Here is a 14,528-nt window from a genome sequence, read left to right on the forward strand (position 1 = left end):
ACATGATCTTAGTCAATTAATAAACTAAGATAATTGGTTAGCCCTGCATTAATTTCACCGACATAAAAAATAATGTTCTTCAACAAATAAGATCGGTACCCTAAATAGTCGCTGAATTAGGTCCACCGTCCCCATCCCTCCCTATCCTCTGCCCCGAAATTTAATTAGTGCTGTCCGGAAATGCATCAAACTTCCTTTTGGTCCGGCCCTAGTCAATTTCATGCCTCAAAATACCCTAAATTGGAAAGTTATTTTTAGAAAGCTTTCCCATTCCGAAACTGATTTGATCAAAACTCTTTTGTAAATCATACCCCATTCTGCTATTTCATAGCTTTGTAAAAACTTTCTAAAAAGCACAATTTAATTAACACAATTTTCATAGTTACATAATGTTTCACATACCCCACAAGTTTTCCTCTCCTCCTAAATAGTGTAGCATATAAGATATAGCATTACCATACGACATACGACGACGTATGTGGCGTTGACCGTAATTAATTACCAGCATTTTTACCTTATTTAGTCACTCTATTATATATGCATAATCATATTCACAGGCTATGCCCCCAAAACCAAGCAACTTAGCCCTTTTAAGCAATCCCAGCCACCATCTTAACACCTTTACCTATCTTTTCCAAAATAGGGTTCAAGTCTCTAGGGTGCACATTAACCCTGAGGCCATACTTCATGAACAATGTCAGTGACATCTTTTGCTCCACTCGATGGCCCGGAACCACTGTGAGCCGGTGCCTCAACAACACGGCGGCCGCTATTGACTTCATTTGCAAGTAAGCTAAGTCTTTGCCTAGACAAATTCTTGGACCAGCATTAAAGGACACAAACTTGTAAGAATCTTGTACCTCCATTTTTTTGCCGTCAGAAGATAACCACCTTTCGGGCTTAAATTCAAGGCAATCTTCACCCCAAATGTACTTCATGCGACCAACTGAGTATATTGAATATGTGATTGCAGAGCCTGCCGGCACAAAAGTTCCACTTGGCAAAACATCGTCGTTTATTGATAGCTTCGAGTCTTCTGGCACTGAAGGATACAGCCTTAGGGTCTCGGACAACGCGGCCTTAAGGTATGTCAATCGGTCAACTTCTTCAAACACTAAGGGCTCTTTGACCCATTTGGAAGTGTCACTGCCACGTGTCTCCATCAGAACTGTGCAAACTTCAGCAAGGATTTTCTCCTCCACGTGTGGGTTTTGAATCACCAACCAAAAGAACCAACTCAGCGCCGTCGATGATGTGTCACGTCCAGCTAGGATGAAGTTGAGCGCCACGTGTTGGAGGAATGTGTCCGAGTAGGACTCCTTTTTCTTCATGAACCGGGACAACAAGTCATCGTGTGGGACCCCATTTGAACCTTGTTGCTTATTGATCAACTCCAGCTTACGTGTGTTGATTATAGCGGATAAATACTGGTCGATGTGTTGGAGGCTCTGGCTCAAGCTGACTTCCATTCCGAGTCGGAGCCATTTTCTGAATTTCCATATAATCTCGGGCAAGATAAAGCGCTGCAGCGTGGCTTCAGTGGCTCGGTCAAAAGAATTTGCGAAGTCGTTTTCGGGAAGGCCCAGCGCTAGCGTCTGTGGGTCCTTCCCGAAAGCCAACCCACAAATGTTGTCAAATGTGAGCCGAAGCAAGAGGTCTTGAAGATCCACCGGCTTGGCTTCATTCTGAGCCGTCTCAAGAATGGGGCAAAACCTGAACTCAATGGCGCGGCTCACCCACCGAGCCATGGCTTGGCGGAGGGTCCGGGTGGTGAATTCCAGTGCGGCGGTCTTACGTTGGAACAGCCAGGTGTCACCATCAGAGTTGAAGATCCCATCGCCGAGCAAATCATGGAACACAGATTGCCAGGTGGGGCCCTTGGGGTAGTTGTCAAATCGGAGCTTCAAAATGTGCTCCAAGTTCTTGGGGTCGCACGTGACAGTCACGAGCCTTTGTTTGCGAGCCAGGAAGGGAATGGCGGAGGTGCAGGTCTGGTACGTGCCGCCGCAAGAGTGGAGATTGTCTGCGATCCAGTCGTGCATCCGGTTCGCGTTTTGGATCAGGCCCGGCAGGCTGCCCACTAGAGGCCAGACACGCGGGCCGTTCATGGACCGTAAGAGGATCTTGAACCACAAGAAGTACGCAGCAAAAGCTGATAAGATCATCAGAGCCGTTGATACCTCCATCTGGCCACTTGAAAATTAAACCACCTCAAACTTGGCTAATACCAAAATTAATCCTCAAACCCCAAAGTAATTAAGGTGATACAGGAAAAAACCACAGCCAAGCTAGAACTTGAAAACTAATGCACGTAAACAAAAAAGAAGCAAAACCCAGGTCAAAATGGACTGATTAAACAAAACCCAGATCAGATTAATGATGCAAAAATGAGTTTTAGAGATCTGAGGCTGCCAACATTGATATATATAAGGAAGAAGAAGAAGAGAGAGAGGCAGTGGCTTAAAGCAAAGGGAAAGGGAAAATGTGACTTGAAAAATGAAATGGACGGGAAAGAGAGGATGGCAATAAATAGGAACCGAAGGGGCTGTTGTGTAAGAAATGGGAATAGCACCGTAATTGGGCGGGAATAACAAAATAGTGTTACTCCCATTTCATATAAGTATTTCTCCTGTTGTGAATTATTGTTTTTGTTTCACACATTTTTTTTCTCTTTGAATATATATTTTTTTCATAAGGTAATTAAGGCCTTACAGACTACAGTGAAAACTCCGCCATTAATTAATGCAAGCAGAAGTCGTTGGACATGTAGTAAGGTAAGGTTTATAAACCCACGAGAGATAGGGCCACCCCAAAGCTTATAAGTCCATATGGCTATATCCCACATTAATTAGTGGTGCAAATAATAACGTACCGAGCCCTACAAAAAACCCTTTTCTCTAACATGCTTACCCTTCTGTCGCGCTCTCTCTCTCTCTCTCTCTCTCTCTCTCTCTCTCTCTCTCTCTCGTTCTAGGGCTTAGAGGGAAAATGCTAGGCAAATGCTCTCACCTAATTTAGAGGAAAGTGCCATTTTCAACATAAATTGTGGCATTGAATGGAGGAGCAGAAGTTATGGTGATTAGTTGAGCAAGCTGTATGTATGTGTGTATGTGTGTATGCAGGGATGACCTTTTTTTGGCTAACCTGGCCTATAGCCCAGGTTGGCTTCATAGCTCACTCAATTTAAATTACTTAGTCTCTTTTAATTCTCCTCCTTGCACGGTACGTAGTCAATAAAAAGAGGGGAACAAAAAAAACTCACACACAGCAGGTAGAAAAAAAGAAAGAAAGAAGAAGCACCCTACCCTTGGATGGTTGGAATCTATTTTAGGTACTTTCATAGCTTGGTAGGTACTAATTTTGTCTCAACGCTATATTCTTGTGTTTTGCGACTTAAGTGTGTAGGTTTTAAGTTTAATTATTTATGATTTATGTTGGAGAATAACAAGAGTGAGAACTCTAATTATGCATAACTTTCACTCTCTACCTACAATAATCACAGTCAAAACCTTCCCTCATCCTCCTTACAAGTGTGACGATTGCGACTGACCGAAAGCAACAACACTAGACATGGTTTAGCAAAGCATTGCCATTATTGTTCAGCAACCTACAAAAAAAAATGAAACCAATCAGAAATCGTTGACAATTTAACTACATTACGATATTTTACAACAGTTAGACGACTAAACAATTTTCGATTTAGCAAATGTTCTACCATGATGATCCTGAAAGGTGATCTAAAATATAAGCTAAAATAATAAAATTGCATTGTAGAATGAGAAACAAATAAACTAGAAGGGCAATAATTGTACCGTTCATTATGAAAATTGGGACATTTTGAAAAAAGTCAAAGGAGAGAGAAATATTTTTTAAAAAAGCCAAAATGGACAAAAAATGCCCTTATTTATTTTTGAATTTTCTAAGAAATCCTTTACATTTGCATGTCTTTGGTTTGAAAGTTGAGGAATTTTTCTGTCTTTTTTGGAAAAGTTTGGGCTTTTCCCAAAAGTAAAAGTTTTTTGTGACTAAAACCTAAATTTATTATGAAAATTTTGTGTTGGACAAGTCCTATTTTTCAATTTTATTTTTCTCTTGCTTAGATTTTCAATTTTGTTTTTCTGTAATTAGAACTAGCTGGTTTGGTTGGGTGGGCAACCCCATACATTTATTTGCAGCACACCAGCTTTTACGGCGTCGCTTTATCTCCAAGACAGCAGTTGCCATCAATCCATTACGTTTGGAGAAAAAGCCATACAATAATATGTTTTGATTGTCCTTTTTCTCCGTATAATAAATATCAGACTCGATGATTTTTAGAAAGTTTAATGCACATATTAAAGAGATTTTGCTGACCTAACTAATAGAACATTAAATACTACAAATTAAAAAATATATATATAATAATCGAGCTTTTCATCGAAAGAATACACGTATTATACTCGTCCCATGTTTTGTCAACTATAGAGGCTTCTAAGTAAAAAGTTCTATATAAGAAATCACGTAGCGAAAATGACAAATTTAATTGTGATAGGAATGTGACGATTTAAGTGACCTAATAAAAGAAGGCACTTTTTCATTAATTTAAATTGTCTGTGCCGAATATTGAATGCATAAATGATCCAATTTCAATATTAAGTTGGAAATTGAACTTAGCCTATTAATTATTAGGTCTCCATCAACGGCTATATCACCCCCCAAAAAACGAAAAAGTTCTTTAAAGACTAATGTCATATGGATCATACTTATACAGTTTACTTTTCCTCACTTCCCTTAACTTAGGTATACTCTCACCGCTCTCTTAAAATCATATCATGTATTTTAAATAAATAAAAATAAAAATAAAAACTAACAATGGTTCAAACTCTGGATTTAATACTTTACTAGCCTCTTAAAAGGCATGGTGACAGAATAAGGTTATACGATAATTCAAGGTTTTTCAATCTCGTGATTTTCTACACATCGTAAGGTATTGAATTATAGCCACTCCTAGACCTGGAGTGGCCCTGGCCCCCCTATATTTTTATCACACCTTTATTATATTATATATGATATATAGAATTTGTAATAAACAACTTAAAATTTAAGTTAAAATTTCCTCTAAAACAAATTAGACATGACTCAATTAGAAATATTTAATTCTAAACATGTAAGTATTGAATACTTAGATGTTTTATATACTTGTATTTTCTACTTCGGCTCCTCCACTTTTACAATTTTAGCTCCGCCCTTGTGAATTATCATGTCTAGTGTTTAATCTTTGATAACAATCCAAACCAAATCATGCATATCAAGACGAGGTTTATACATAAGAAATATTTCCTCGTCAAACAATCTTGTTCAGACAATCCAAATTGATAGTTTGAGAATATAAATTTGACTAGCAAGTCAAGAGCAAAATGACAAACAAACACATGCAAACATGCATATAAATATAATTGACTAAAATTGATCATACATAAGTTCAAAAACACATGCATTGCAACTTTCATAATTTCAAACAGGTCATGAATGAATCAATCATTCATGACATCTATTTGAACGTGGGTCGTGTTTTGTAAATCTGTCAAGGATTTGGTTGCTTTCGGGAGACCTTGTGCCTCATCAAATCTTTTTTCTCTTTAATATCTAGTGCGTCCCCAAATAATTGTGTCGTAATGACTCTAGGTTGCTAGCCTCCCCGACCCAATCAAATGCTGCCACCTGTCAAGCATTTTAACTTCTCCTCTCTTTTTCCCTTCCCTTATCTCCCCTGAAATGCTTTTTCTTTTTTGTTTGGTCTGAACTAGGAGTGGACATCTCATCTGAATTATCCGTGTACCGACGGTTTGGTTTGGTTTGATTAAATAATTATTTTTTTAATTTTAATTATTTCGATTTGATCCGTACTAAGATGTTTCGTTTGGTTAACGGAAACAATATTCCTAACCCGACGGAAACCCGTACCGATCCAATATTTATACTTGTTTTATTATTTAAATACAAAACAAGAAACCAAAGATAAATACAATCAACATTTTGTATCACTCCATTATTACTGCTGTATTCCTTATCACCATTGTATCACTGCTTTATCACTATTCTATCACTTCTTTATCACCCCGGTACTGTAGTACTTTTTGGTCAAAGAGAAATTTATGAATTTCCTATGTTTTCTAGTTTCGACCTTTGTCCCGTTTTTTACCTGTAACTTTCCAACCGTTGATCCAAATTTTATGTTCTTTTATATGGTTGGATTCAACATGAAAAACTAAAGAGCACAACGCGAAAAAAAATGTCAAAATTATTTACATAAATGTAGAGAATTCAGTAAAAATAACACTCAAATGTTCAAACAACAAACACAAGTGGCTCCCAGTACATCTTGAGTATATATTGAATGATATTGACTAAGTTATTTGATTTCATAATTGGATGAATTAAACTTGTAGGGGACTTTTTCTTCCGGCAGCTGTAAATGGGTTGGGCTGCCGTAACGGGCAGACTGATGAAATTGTCATCTTTGTCTGAGTTCGAAAATTAAGCCCCAAAAATACTTCGAAAGGTCAGCAGAGCCTTAGGAAGTATTTTGGTTACCTTCACCAGCCAAAACAATAGCAACTTACAGGTAATTTTTGCATGCTTACAAATAAACTTTTGAGCTTGGCATGAGAGGCATGTGGCATGTAAGCAAAATCAACATGAGTTTAGCTCTGAGGGGAAATTTAGGCTTTCTTAGGGGGGAAAAAGGGAAGTGTTAAGGTGAGAAATGAGAGATTTGTAGGAGATTTGGCTAGGAAGAAAGAAATGAAGAACAATGCTCTTCCGGCAGCTTGACAGATACTCTGTCTGCCAGAAGAGAAGAATGGAGAAGAGGGTGAACAGTGCACGAGATTGCTAGGTTTTTGCAAGTTAGAGAGAAAGCTTGCTCTTTGAATCTGGGCTTGGTTTTGTTGGGTGGAAGAGACCTCCTTTTATAGATGCGGGAAACCTTCACTTCCCAAGAAACCCTAATGATTTCTACCCATTTTGGCCAAGTTTTTCCTCTCCTTTCTCATCTCCCTCCTTGACTCTTCCCATTTTGATGAAATATCTTCTGTCTATTTGCACCAGATCAAAGTTTTTTTGAAGCTCAAGGCCCCTTTTTCCCGCAGCTGTCTCAATGGCAGACTTCCATTCCCAGCCATCTCTTTTATTGCTTTCTTTCCTTTTTTCCATGGCCAAGTCTGATGAGAAAAGGAGTTGGGATATATATGCTGGTTCGAAGGATGTTTCTCTCTTTGGTATCTTACACGCTAATACCCCCTGGTTCCTTGGATGTTTTGGCTTTGAAACTTGCTCCCTCCATGTGCTGGAACCTCCCAGCAGCTCTGTTCAATGATCCTGCAGACCTTCTCTACGTGGCTTCTATTTTTCCAGCAAAGGGCTGAGATTTTTGTGGCTTATTTTAGGGTTTTATATGGGCCAAGGTGGTTCCTTAAGCAAGTGGGCTATTTTTGTTAAAACATTGGGCTTTTTGGTTGTGTCAATAGGCTATTTTGCTTGGGCTATTGAGCTATTTTTCTCTCTTGTGCTCTCCCACATGTTTGGGCCTAAGAAATGGGCTTGAGTCTCGAGGCTCCCAAGCAACCCGAGACCTTCTATTTCTCAGCCCATCAATGGGCCTCATGTTGATTCATTACCATCCATGCCACAACCCGCTCAAGCAAGCCCTGGGCATTTGAGTGGCTTGGGCCTACTTAGGCTTGTAGCGTGGTTGGGTGTGAGGTAACGATTTTGACATGTTTTAATTATGATGCTTGGTGGGATAATTAGCATGAATTTGTAGAGCTAATGCATTTTATAATCTTAATCTCGATTCCTAGCATGACGGATTATTTATTTGGCATGGCACATGGAGTGTGACTTGTGCATGGCAGACTTTCGTGTGCTCCAAATCAGGTCTTTTCTCAATAATATATCATTTTGGGCCGAGAATATTTTCGGGCTCAACTGTGGATTTTTTGGGCCTCAGCAAGACTATTGAATTTTTATATTTTACAAGGATAATTTGGTGTATTTGTTCAAGAACTTATGTTATGTGAAAGTATTATAAATTGTATTTTTATTAATATGTTTTTATTACGGTACTACCGTCGTACCGAACCAATCCGAACCGATATTAGGTTAACCGATCCGAAGTCTACCAAAGTCTTTGGTTTGGTTAACTGAAGAGAAAATGGTCTACCGAAGTCTTTGATTTGGTTAACGGAAGAGTTTTCTACAGATCCGTGCCCAGGCCTAGTCTGAACCTTAAATCCTCCCCATCCCCATGATTGACCTCCTTTTAATCCTCTCCTGCAATCCACATTTTCTTTTTCTGGTTTGAACCTTCAGTCTTATACTTCATTTTAAATCTCAAAGGATCAAATAATCGAGAATGTGAAGAGCCACGAAATGAAACTAAGCAAAAACTTGAATCATTACCCATAAAAAAATTAAAAATTAAAAAAAAAAACCCTAAAAAACCCATTAGATGAGGAAGAGAACCCAAATTTGTCTTCCCTAACATTTTCACATATTTTAGATAAACATTTTTGGGAGCGTATTTGGAGGAGAGGAAATGGGAGATGAGTTGATAAGGTAGAAGAGAGAGAGAGAGAGAGAGAGAGAGGCATGATTATTTCTACTTTGGTCTACTTTGGTCGTTATATGAGCCGGAGATTGTACAAATCGTGACATAATTGAGCAAGATCATATATAAAAATCAAAAGAAAGGGTTAGGACTTTTGGATTTTTATTTTATTTTAGGACAAGCGATTGGGAGTTTCGAATCTCTGTCTACATGAGTAGAATATTTTTATTTTTTTGTTTTAGCACAAGCGATTGGGGGAGGGAGGATTTACACAAGTATTACTCGGGAATGGAGATTTCGAACTATACAAATGAAAGTAGAAAAACTCAACTAATTGAACTATAATGCTGGTAACTTTGGTTTTTTGTTTGAGTGTTTTAAAGGAAACAAAGAAACATAAATGGAAAATGGTAAAAATGAAAATTTCGGAAATTTTTGTATCGACTATTTTCGGTGCATTTAAAACCTCCAAAGTACTTGACTTTCAAAATGCAATTCTAGGTGGGGGACGCGGGGGAGCTAGCAGCTAATTAACTTGTGGAGCCTAAACATTATCAACTCGGATGGGACGAGGGTGAGGGATTGCAACTCCAATAATAAAGCCTTTTTACCCTATGTCAATATTAGAGTTTCTATTATTTGTATTATCTCAACTGAACATCTAGCATACATTTTTTCATCGATTATATATTATTGGAGTTCCTTAGGATTCCTAAAGTGAGAGGAATCCCAATTTGTTAAGGCACATACACCTGTTGAAGGACTTCCCTTTACACATCATCCATCACTTCACATCTATATAAGTTGAATCAATTTTGGACATCAACAAGAAATCTGATGAAATCTAAATTTTTGTGAAATTTAAAAGACTGATGAAGCTTACAAGTTTAGGCGTATTCATAAAAATTATGTTATTCAATTAAGGTTTTCGTAGAATCTATGAAACTCATGCGATATTGAGGGAGGGGGATTTCAACACGGGATGTTGGGTACATTTTTAAACCACTTGAGCTACAAGAGGGGATTCAACACGGGACCTAGATGCAATTTTTAATTACTTGAGCTACAAGTCCCTTACAAGCACCAATATCTGATATTAATTCATACATAGTCACGTTTTTACTTTAAACATAACACCAACGGCACATTTTAAGTCACTTTTTTCACTTTCTTACACTCATGCTTCTACATTGAAATAACACCAAAAGTTTATACTAGTTGGCCTTTTTGAACATATATGCTTGATTTTCAAAAAACTTTGTGGAATTGTAGAGAGTTTCAATAAACTCTGCAAAATTCTATCGCTTAAAAAGCTCTGTAAAAATCCATATAAATGTTGAATCCACTGCAACTCAAGTATATATGTACACTGAGGAACATGAGGTATCTAAACTGAAATTTAGAGTCCCTCAATAATTTTCCAACAAAGAAAAAATACACATCGAATTAAAAACATCCATAAGTTTTTCATTAATTAATTGTAGATTATATGCTCTTATATAGGCACGGCTCAGCCTTGAAACCAAGGGCAATGTTGGAGAGGAAAATTTCGAGTCCTCCAACAAGTAATATGACTTCCATGTTGAGAAGTCGGACACCATTTCTATTGCCACTAGTGAGAGAGGATCAGGGTACCTGCAAGAAAACACTCCGATGCTTAAGTCAATAAAAGTATAATCGCATGAGAGTTTAGAATAGTATTGTACCTGATTTTCTCCTCCCCTCGGGATGTTGTGTTAATTGGCCTTTTATAGGCAGTGGAGTCTTGGGCTCCAACTCCCACATTCCTCATTTTTTTCCATGACTCAAGACAACGAATGTCGTGTTACTTGATTTTCTCCACTTCCCAAAGTTTAGGATGCATGGGTAGTGGGTTATTGCTTATGGAGTAAATTTTGCTCCCACACATGCCTTCTTTTCTCTCTCCCATATAAGCTTCATTCTTGTGTGTGGAGAAAGAAAATATTCATCTTGAAAATTTGTTCCATGTGAGATTTCAAGAAGTGTCAAGTAATATAATAAATATATTTGTTAACTAACGAACACAAGGAAATATAAGTTTTGGAATTTAGAAGCAAACCAGGTTTGTGACCTTTTCACCACGACTATGCAAAGATTCATGAGTAAAGCATCGCCTTGAGAAATCCTTGATCCACAAGCCCTTGAGTTGTGATAATGTATTGTCAAATTTGGTGAACTTTAATTGGGATCAACAGAGGATCCAATTGATTAGGATCGACTAAGGATCCGATTGATGGGCCCTAGTGGATTGATAATCCCAAGGTGATGGAGTGATTGACATGGACTCAATTGATTGCTCTAAGAGGATTGGTAACCTCAGGGTGATGTTGAGATCGTCATGGATTCAATTAATTGCCCCCTAGGGTGATGTAGGGATCAACATAGACCCAATTGATCGCTCCCACAAGAACAAGTGATGTTGGAGATGTAGTCCATGGCAAGTCAAGCCTTGTAAGAGCACTTCCACCCATTTACCATAGCAAAAGACAAAGGGAGACAAGGGCTGCCACTATTCTACCTTAATGGACGAGAGGCTCTTTCTTATTCTCGAATCCCCTGCTCTTAGAGACTCGTACAAAGAAGAAAAGAAGTTCCATTTCCTGTGAGATGCCCAAAGACTCCCATGCCTTTCTTGGTTGGACCAACCAGATTTCCGACAAGTCTTTCTGTTAGAACAAGAAGCGGAACTACAAGTGAATTTAAATCGTTATGTATAACCAACTTATACTTTATGGGAATCCCACTCCCGGGGATTTACATTTTATGGGCCCTAGTGGATTGATAATCCCAAGATGATGGAGTGATTGACATGGACTCAATTGATTGCTCTAAGAGGATTGGTAACCTCAGGGTGATGTTGAGATCGCCATGGATTCAATTAATTGCCCCCTAGGGTGATGTAGGGATCAACATAGACCCAATTGATTGCTCCCACAAGAACAAGTGATGTTGGAGACGTAGTCCATGGCAAGTCAAGCCTTGTAAGAGCACTTCCACCCATTTACCATAGCAAAAGACAAGGGGAGACAAGGGTTGTTGCTATTCTTGTGAATAGTGGCAGCCCTTGTAAAAGGCTTGTGTTTCCACCCATTGTCATGGCAATCTAAGGGCAACCACTATTCACATGAGATATGAGGAGATAATTTTGTATAGAATTTTGGTGTGAGAAGTAAAGAATATGACTAGGTATTTATAAATAAATAAAATTCTGAATTTTTTTTCAATTATTTGTTATTTAAATTTGATGCGTCATTATGACATCAGCATTACATCACTTGCCCAGTCAGCAGCACGTGCTAATTTTGCCTAAGGGCTTGCCTAAGTTGGTAGGCCCCACGCCTTGACCAGGCTTGCCTTTGCGCGCTGGAACCGTCTTGTGGGCTAGACCCTGTCCTGCCCGGGCAAAAGGCCTTCCACTGGAAGTGCCCTAAGCAAGGCAATCAGCCTTACTCTTGGAAGAAGGAAAAAAACACATGTTTCTCATGATGTCCTCCATCTTTTCAACAAGGTTTCCTTTTCTTCGGCAGATTCTAGTGGAAGCTCCAACTTCTGTTCGAAACGTCGTTTCAATAAACCCTTTTTTCTCCATCCCTTCAAGCTTTTCTTGCAAAGTTTGTGAAAACGTAATCAGCACCTGCCACCTCTTACCAAGCACCTGAGTTACTTTCAGGCTCAATCTCCCCATTTGGAAGAACACATATTTCTACAGAAACTTGCAGCAAAGTTCAAAGCTATTAAACATCAATAATTAAAAGCATAGCCCTTCCATACTACCAAATGTTTCTGTTTCCTGCACATATTTTGTTCTGATCTGCCAGGTTAAAGAAGTACCCGGAATTCACTGATGGCCTCCCTGTACATGTTCTGGGTAGCCAAACGTCTAGCGTCTCATTTACTTGAGCGATCTTTGGATAAACAGATGAGCATCCCACATATCACAACTAGTATCTAGGATGCTTCTAATCATATTGTAATGAAAGTGACGAAGCATTTGCTGCTATTTTTTGTACACAGATGACAAGCCGATAATTTAAATTATAAAACAAGGTCATTGGCACTAATCGAATCCTAAAGAGAATATTGCTTCCTAAGAGTATGAGCTGGCAAAAACATCTGTCTCACCCACTAGATTCAATCAAGATAATAAACATTAAGTGTGGGGAACATATGCAGACCCTCTGAAAACAACTAGAAGCAGGACTTTTTGCATAACTACATATGTGAATGGAACAAAGAGATCCTTTGTAATGTTGAATAAAACCTTCAATGCAGCCATAACAATTTGTCTTTTCCTACTAACCCAGTCATCTCTAGAACCTTCAGTCCACAACCACAATTCAGGCTATGAACAACCGCAGTATATTCGTTCCTTGTTTAAGGATGGGATTTTCAGTCTTGAAACAGTTGTTTGAGAACCCGAAATCCCTTAGAACTTATAGGCCTTCAAAGTTCTGCCCAATATACCATTCTGACTTCCATTGAATTGAATAAGAGGATTTCTTCTATTTCTGTGGGTTGACTAACTTAAAAGATATCAAAATTTTGGAGAAAGAAGAAATCTGCATAGGAAAGTTTTTATGAGGCAAGTATAAAGTAAGAATGATAGCATACCTCATGCATCATAACCCTTGATTTGTGCCGCAGAACCAGAACATGCTGAAACTGTTACACTTCTACTCAAGCAGCAATGATCAGGGGACAAGTACTTTCGATTCTCTAGTTGGCCTGAATTTTGATAAAGATGTCAACTAGAAGGCTTACTATCATATTTACATTCTTACAACTAGTGACACACCTGATCAACAAGCTAAAAACCTCTCTATTTCCAAGCCAACAATGAGATTGGCCCCTGAGCTACCACTATTTTACGCCACGTCAGTCCATATCACATGTAAGAGCAATCTCAGAAATAGTCTATACAATCTTATAAAGCATTGAACTTTGTAAGGCCTTAACATTGAGATAGGCAGAGCGAGGCAAGCTGACATTTGGTCATTTTCACTTAAGAAACAATTAAAGCTTCAAAATACGAATCTGCAGTTCTTTGTGCCTGCAATGCCCAAAGAAGTATAATGAAGAACAGAGAAAAATGCTACAAAGAATATGACAGGGCTTTCTAAGAAAAGACATGATGGCATATTATCGAGTTTGCTATTACTACATACAAATTAATAAATAAATAAAAGACACAACAACCACATGTATCACAGGTTAACTGGAGAGAGCAACTTGTTAAATTAGCAAAATAAGATGCACAATATCAGTAGTATTTATCATCTGAGCAAGTGCTTAGGTCCTGGTGCCTCTTAGACTGACAGTGGCACATCCCAAAAAAAAAAAGGCCAAAGAGGAAAACGCAGAACATGCATCCACAACTGTGGTGCCTCTAGCATCTCCCTTTCCCCCTTCAACCAGCCAACCAGCTCCCTTTCATCAAAGCTTCAACAACTAGACATTAATAACTATTTAATAACAAGGAAACATCTAAAAGAGGGCACAAAGAATGGTTGAAATGTTTAAAGTTAAACACCTCTGAACAGCCAGATTACATAGAACAAGCCCATCTTCTATACTAATACAGAGAAATTGAAACTTGTCAATGAAAGTTCAGTAGAAGAACAAAAGGGGTAAATACTAAACAATAGTTGGAAACATCAACAATATAACTTTAACTCATTAAATTCTCTGAACAAATCATTTATAAACAATTGATAGACATGCTAATGAGCACACAAAAGAATGAGACTTGACAAGCTACAAGATCATTTACAAACAAATCAATCTACGAAACAATGTTACATGAAAATGTGACTGATTCTGGATGATATCAGTCAATTTAATCCCCCATCTACCAATTCCAACTACATTCTTTTGGGATAAATCCTCTAGCTGATCTGCAGACTCAACAGTTTGCTGA

At 38.3% G+C, this 14,528-nt stretch overlaps 2 protein-coding genes across 2 annotated transcripts in view; both read right to left on the reverse strand.

The window, feature by feature from the left end:
• LOC18776867 (cytochrome P450 86A22) lies at positions 297-2,501 on the reverse strand. The gene has a single exon (XM_007209834.2). The coding sequence runs from the start codon at positions 2,184-2,186 to the stop codon at positions 591-593; it is 1,596 nt and encodes a 531-aa protein (XP_007209896.1). The 5' UTR covers positions 2,187-2,501; the 3' UTR covers positions 297-590.
• Positions 13,224-14,528, reverse strand: part of LOC18777267 (BTB/POZ domain-containing protein At5g41330) — a 3,554-nt gene continuing 2,249 nt past the window's right edge. Inside the window, exon 2 of the mRNA XM_007210385.2 lies at positions 13,224-13,336. Within this exon, the coding sequence (XP_007210447.2) occupies positions 13,224-13,336 (113 nt within the window). The remainder of the gene's footprint in view (positions 13,337-14,528) is intronic.

This window comes from Prunus persica, chromosome G5 (assembly GCF_000346465.2).
Source record: "Prunus persica cultivar Lovell chromosome G5, Prunus_persica_NCBIv2, whole genome shotgun sequence".
In the NCBI taxonomy this organism is placed as follows: Eukaryota; Viridiplantae; Streptophyta; class Magnoliopsida; order Rosales; family Rosaceae; genus Prunus; species Prunus persica.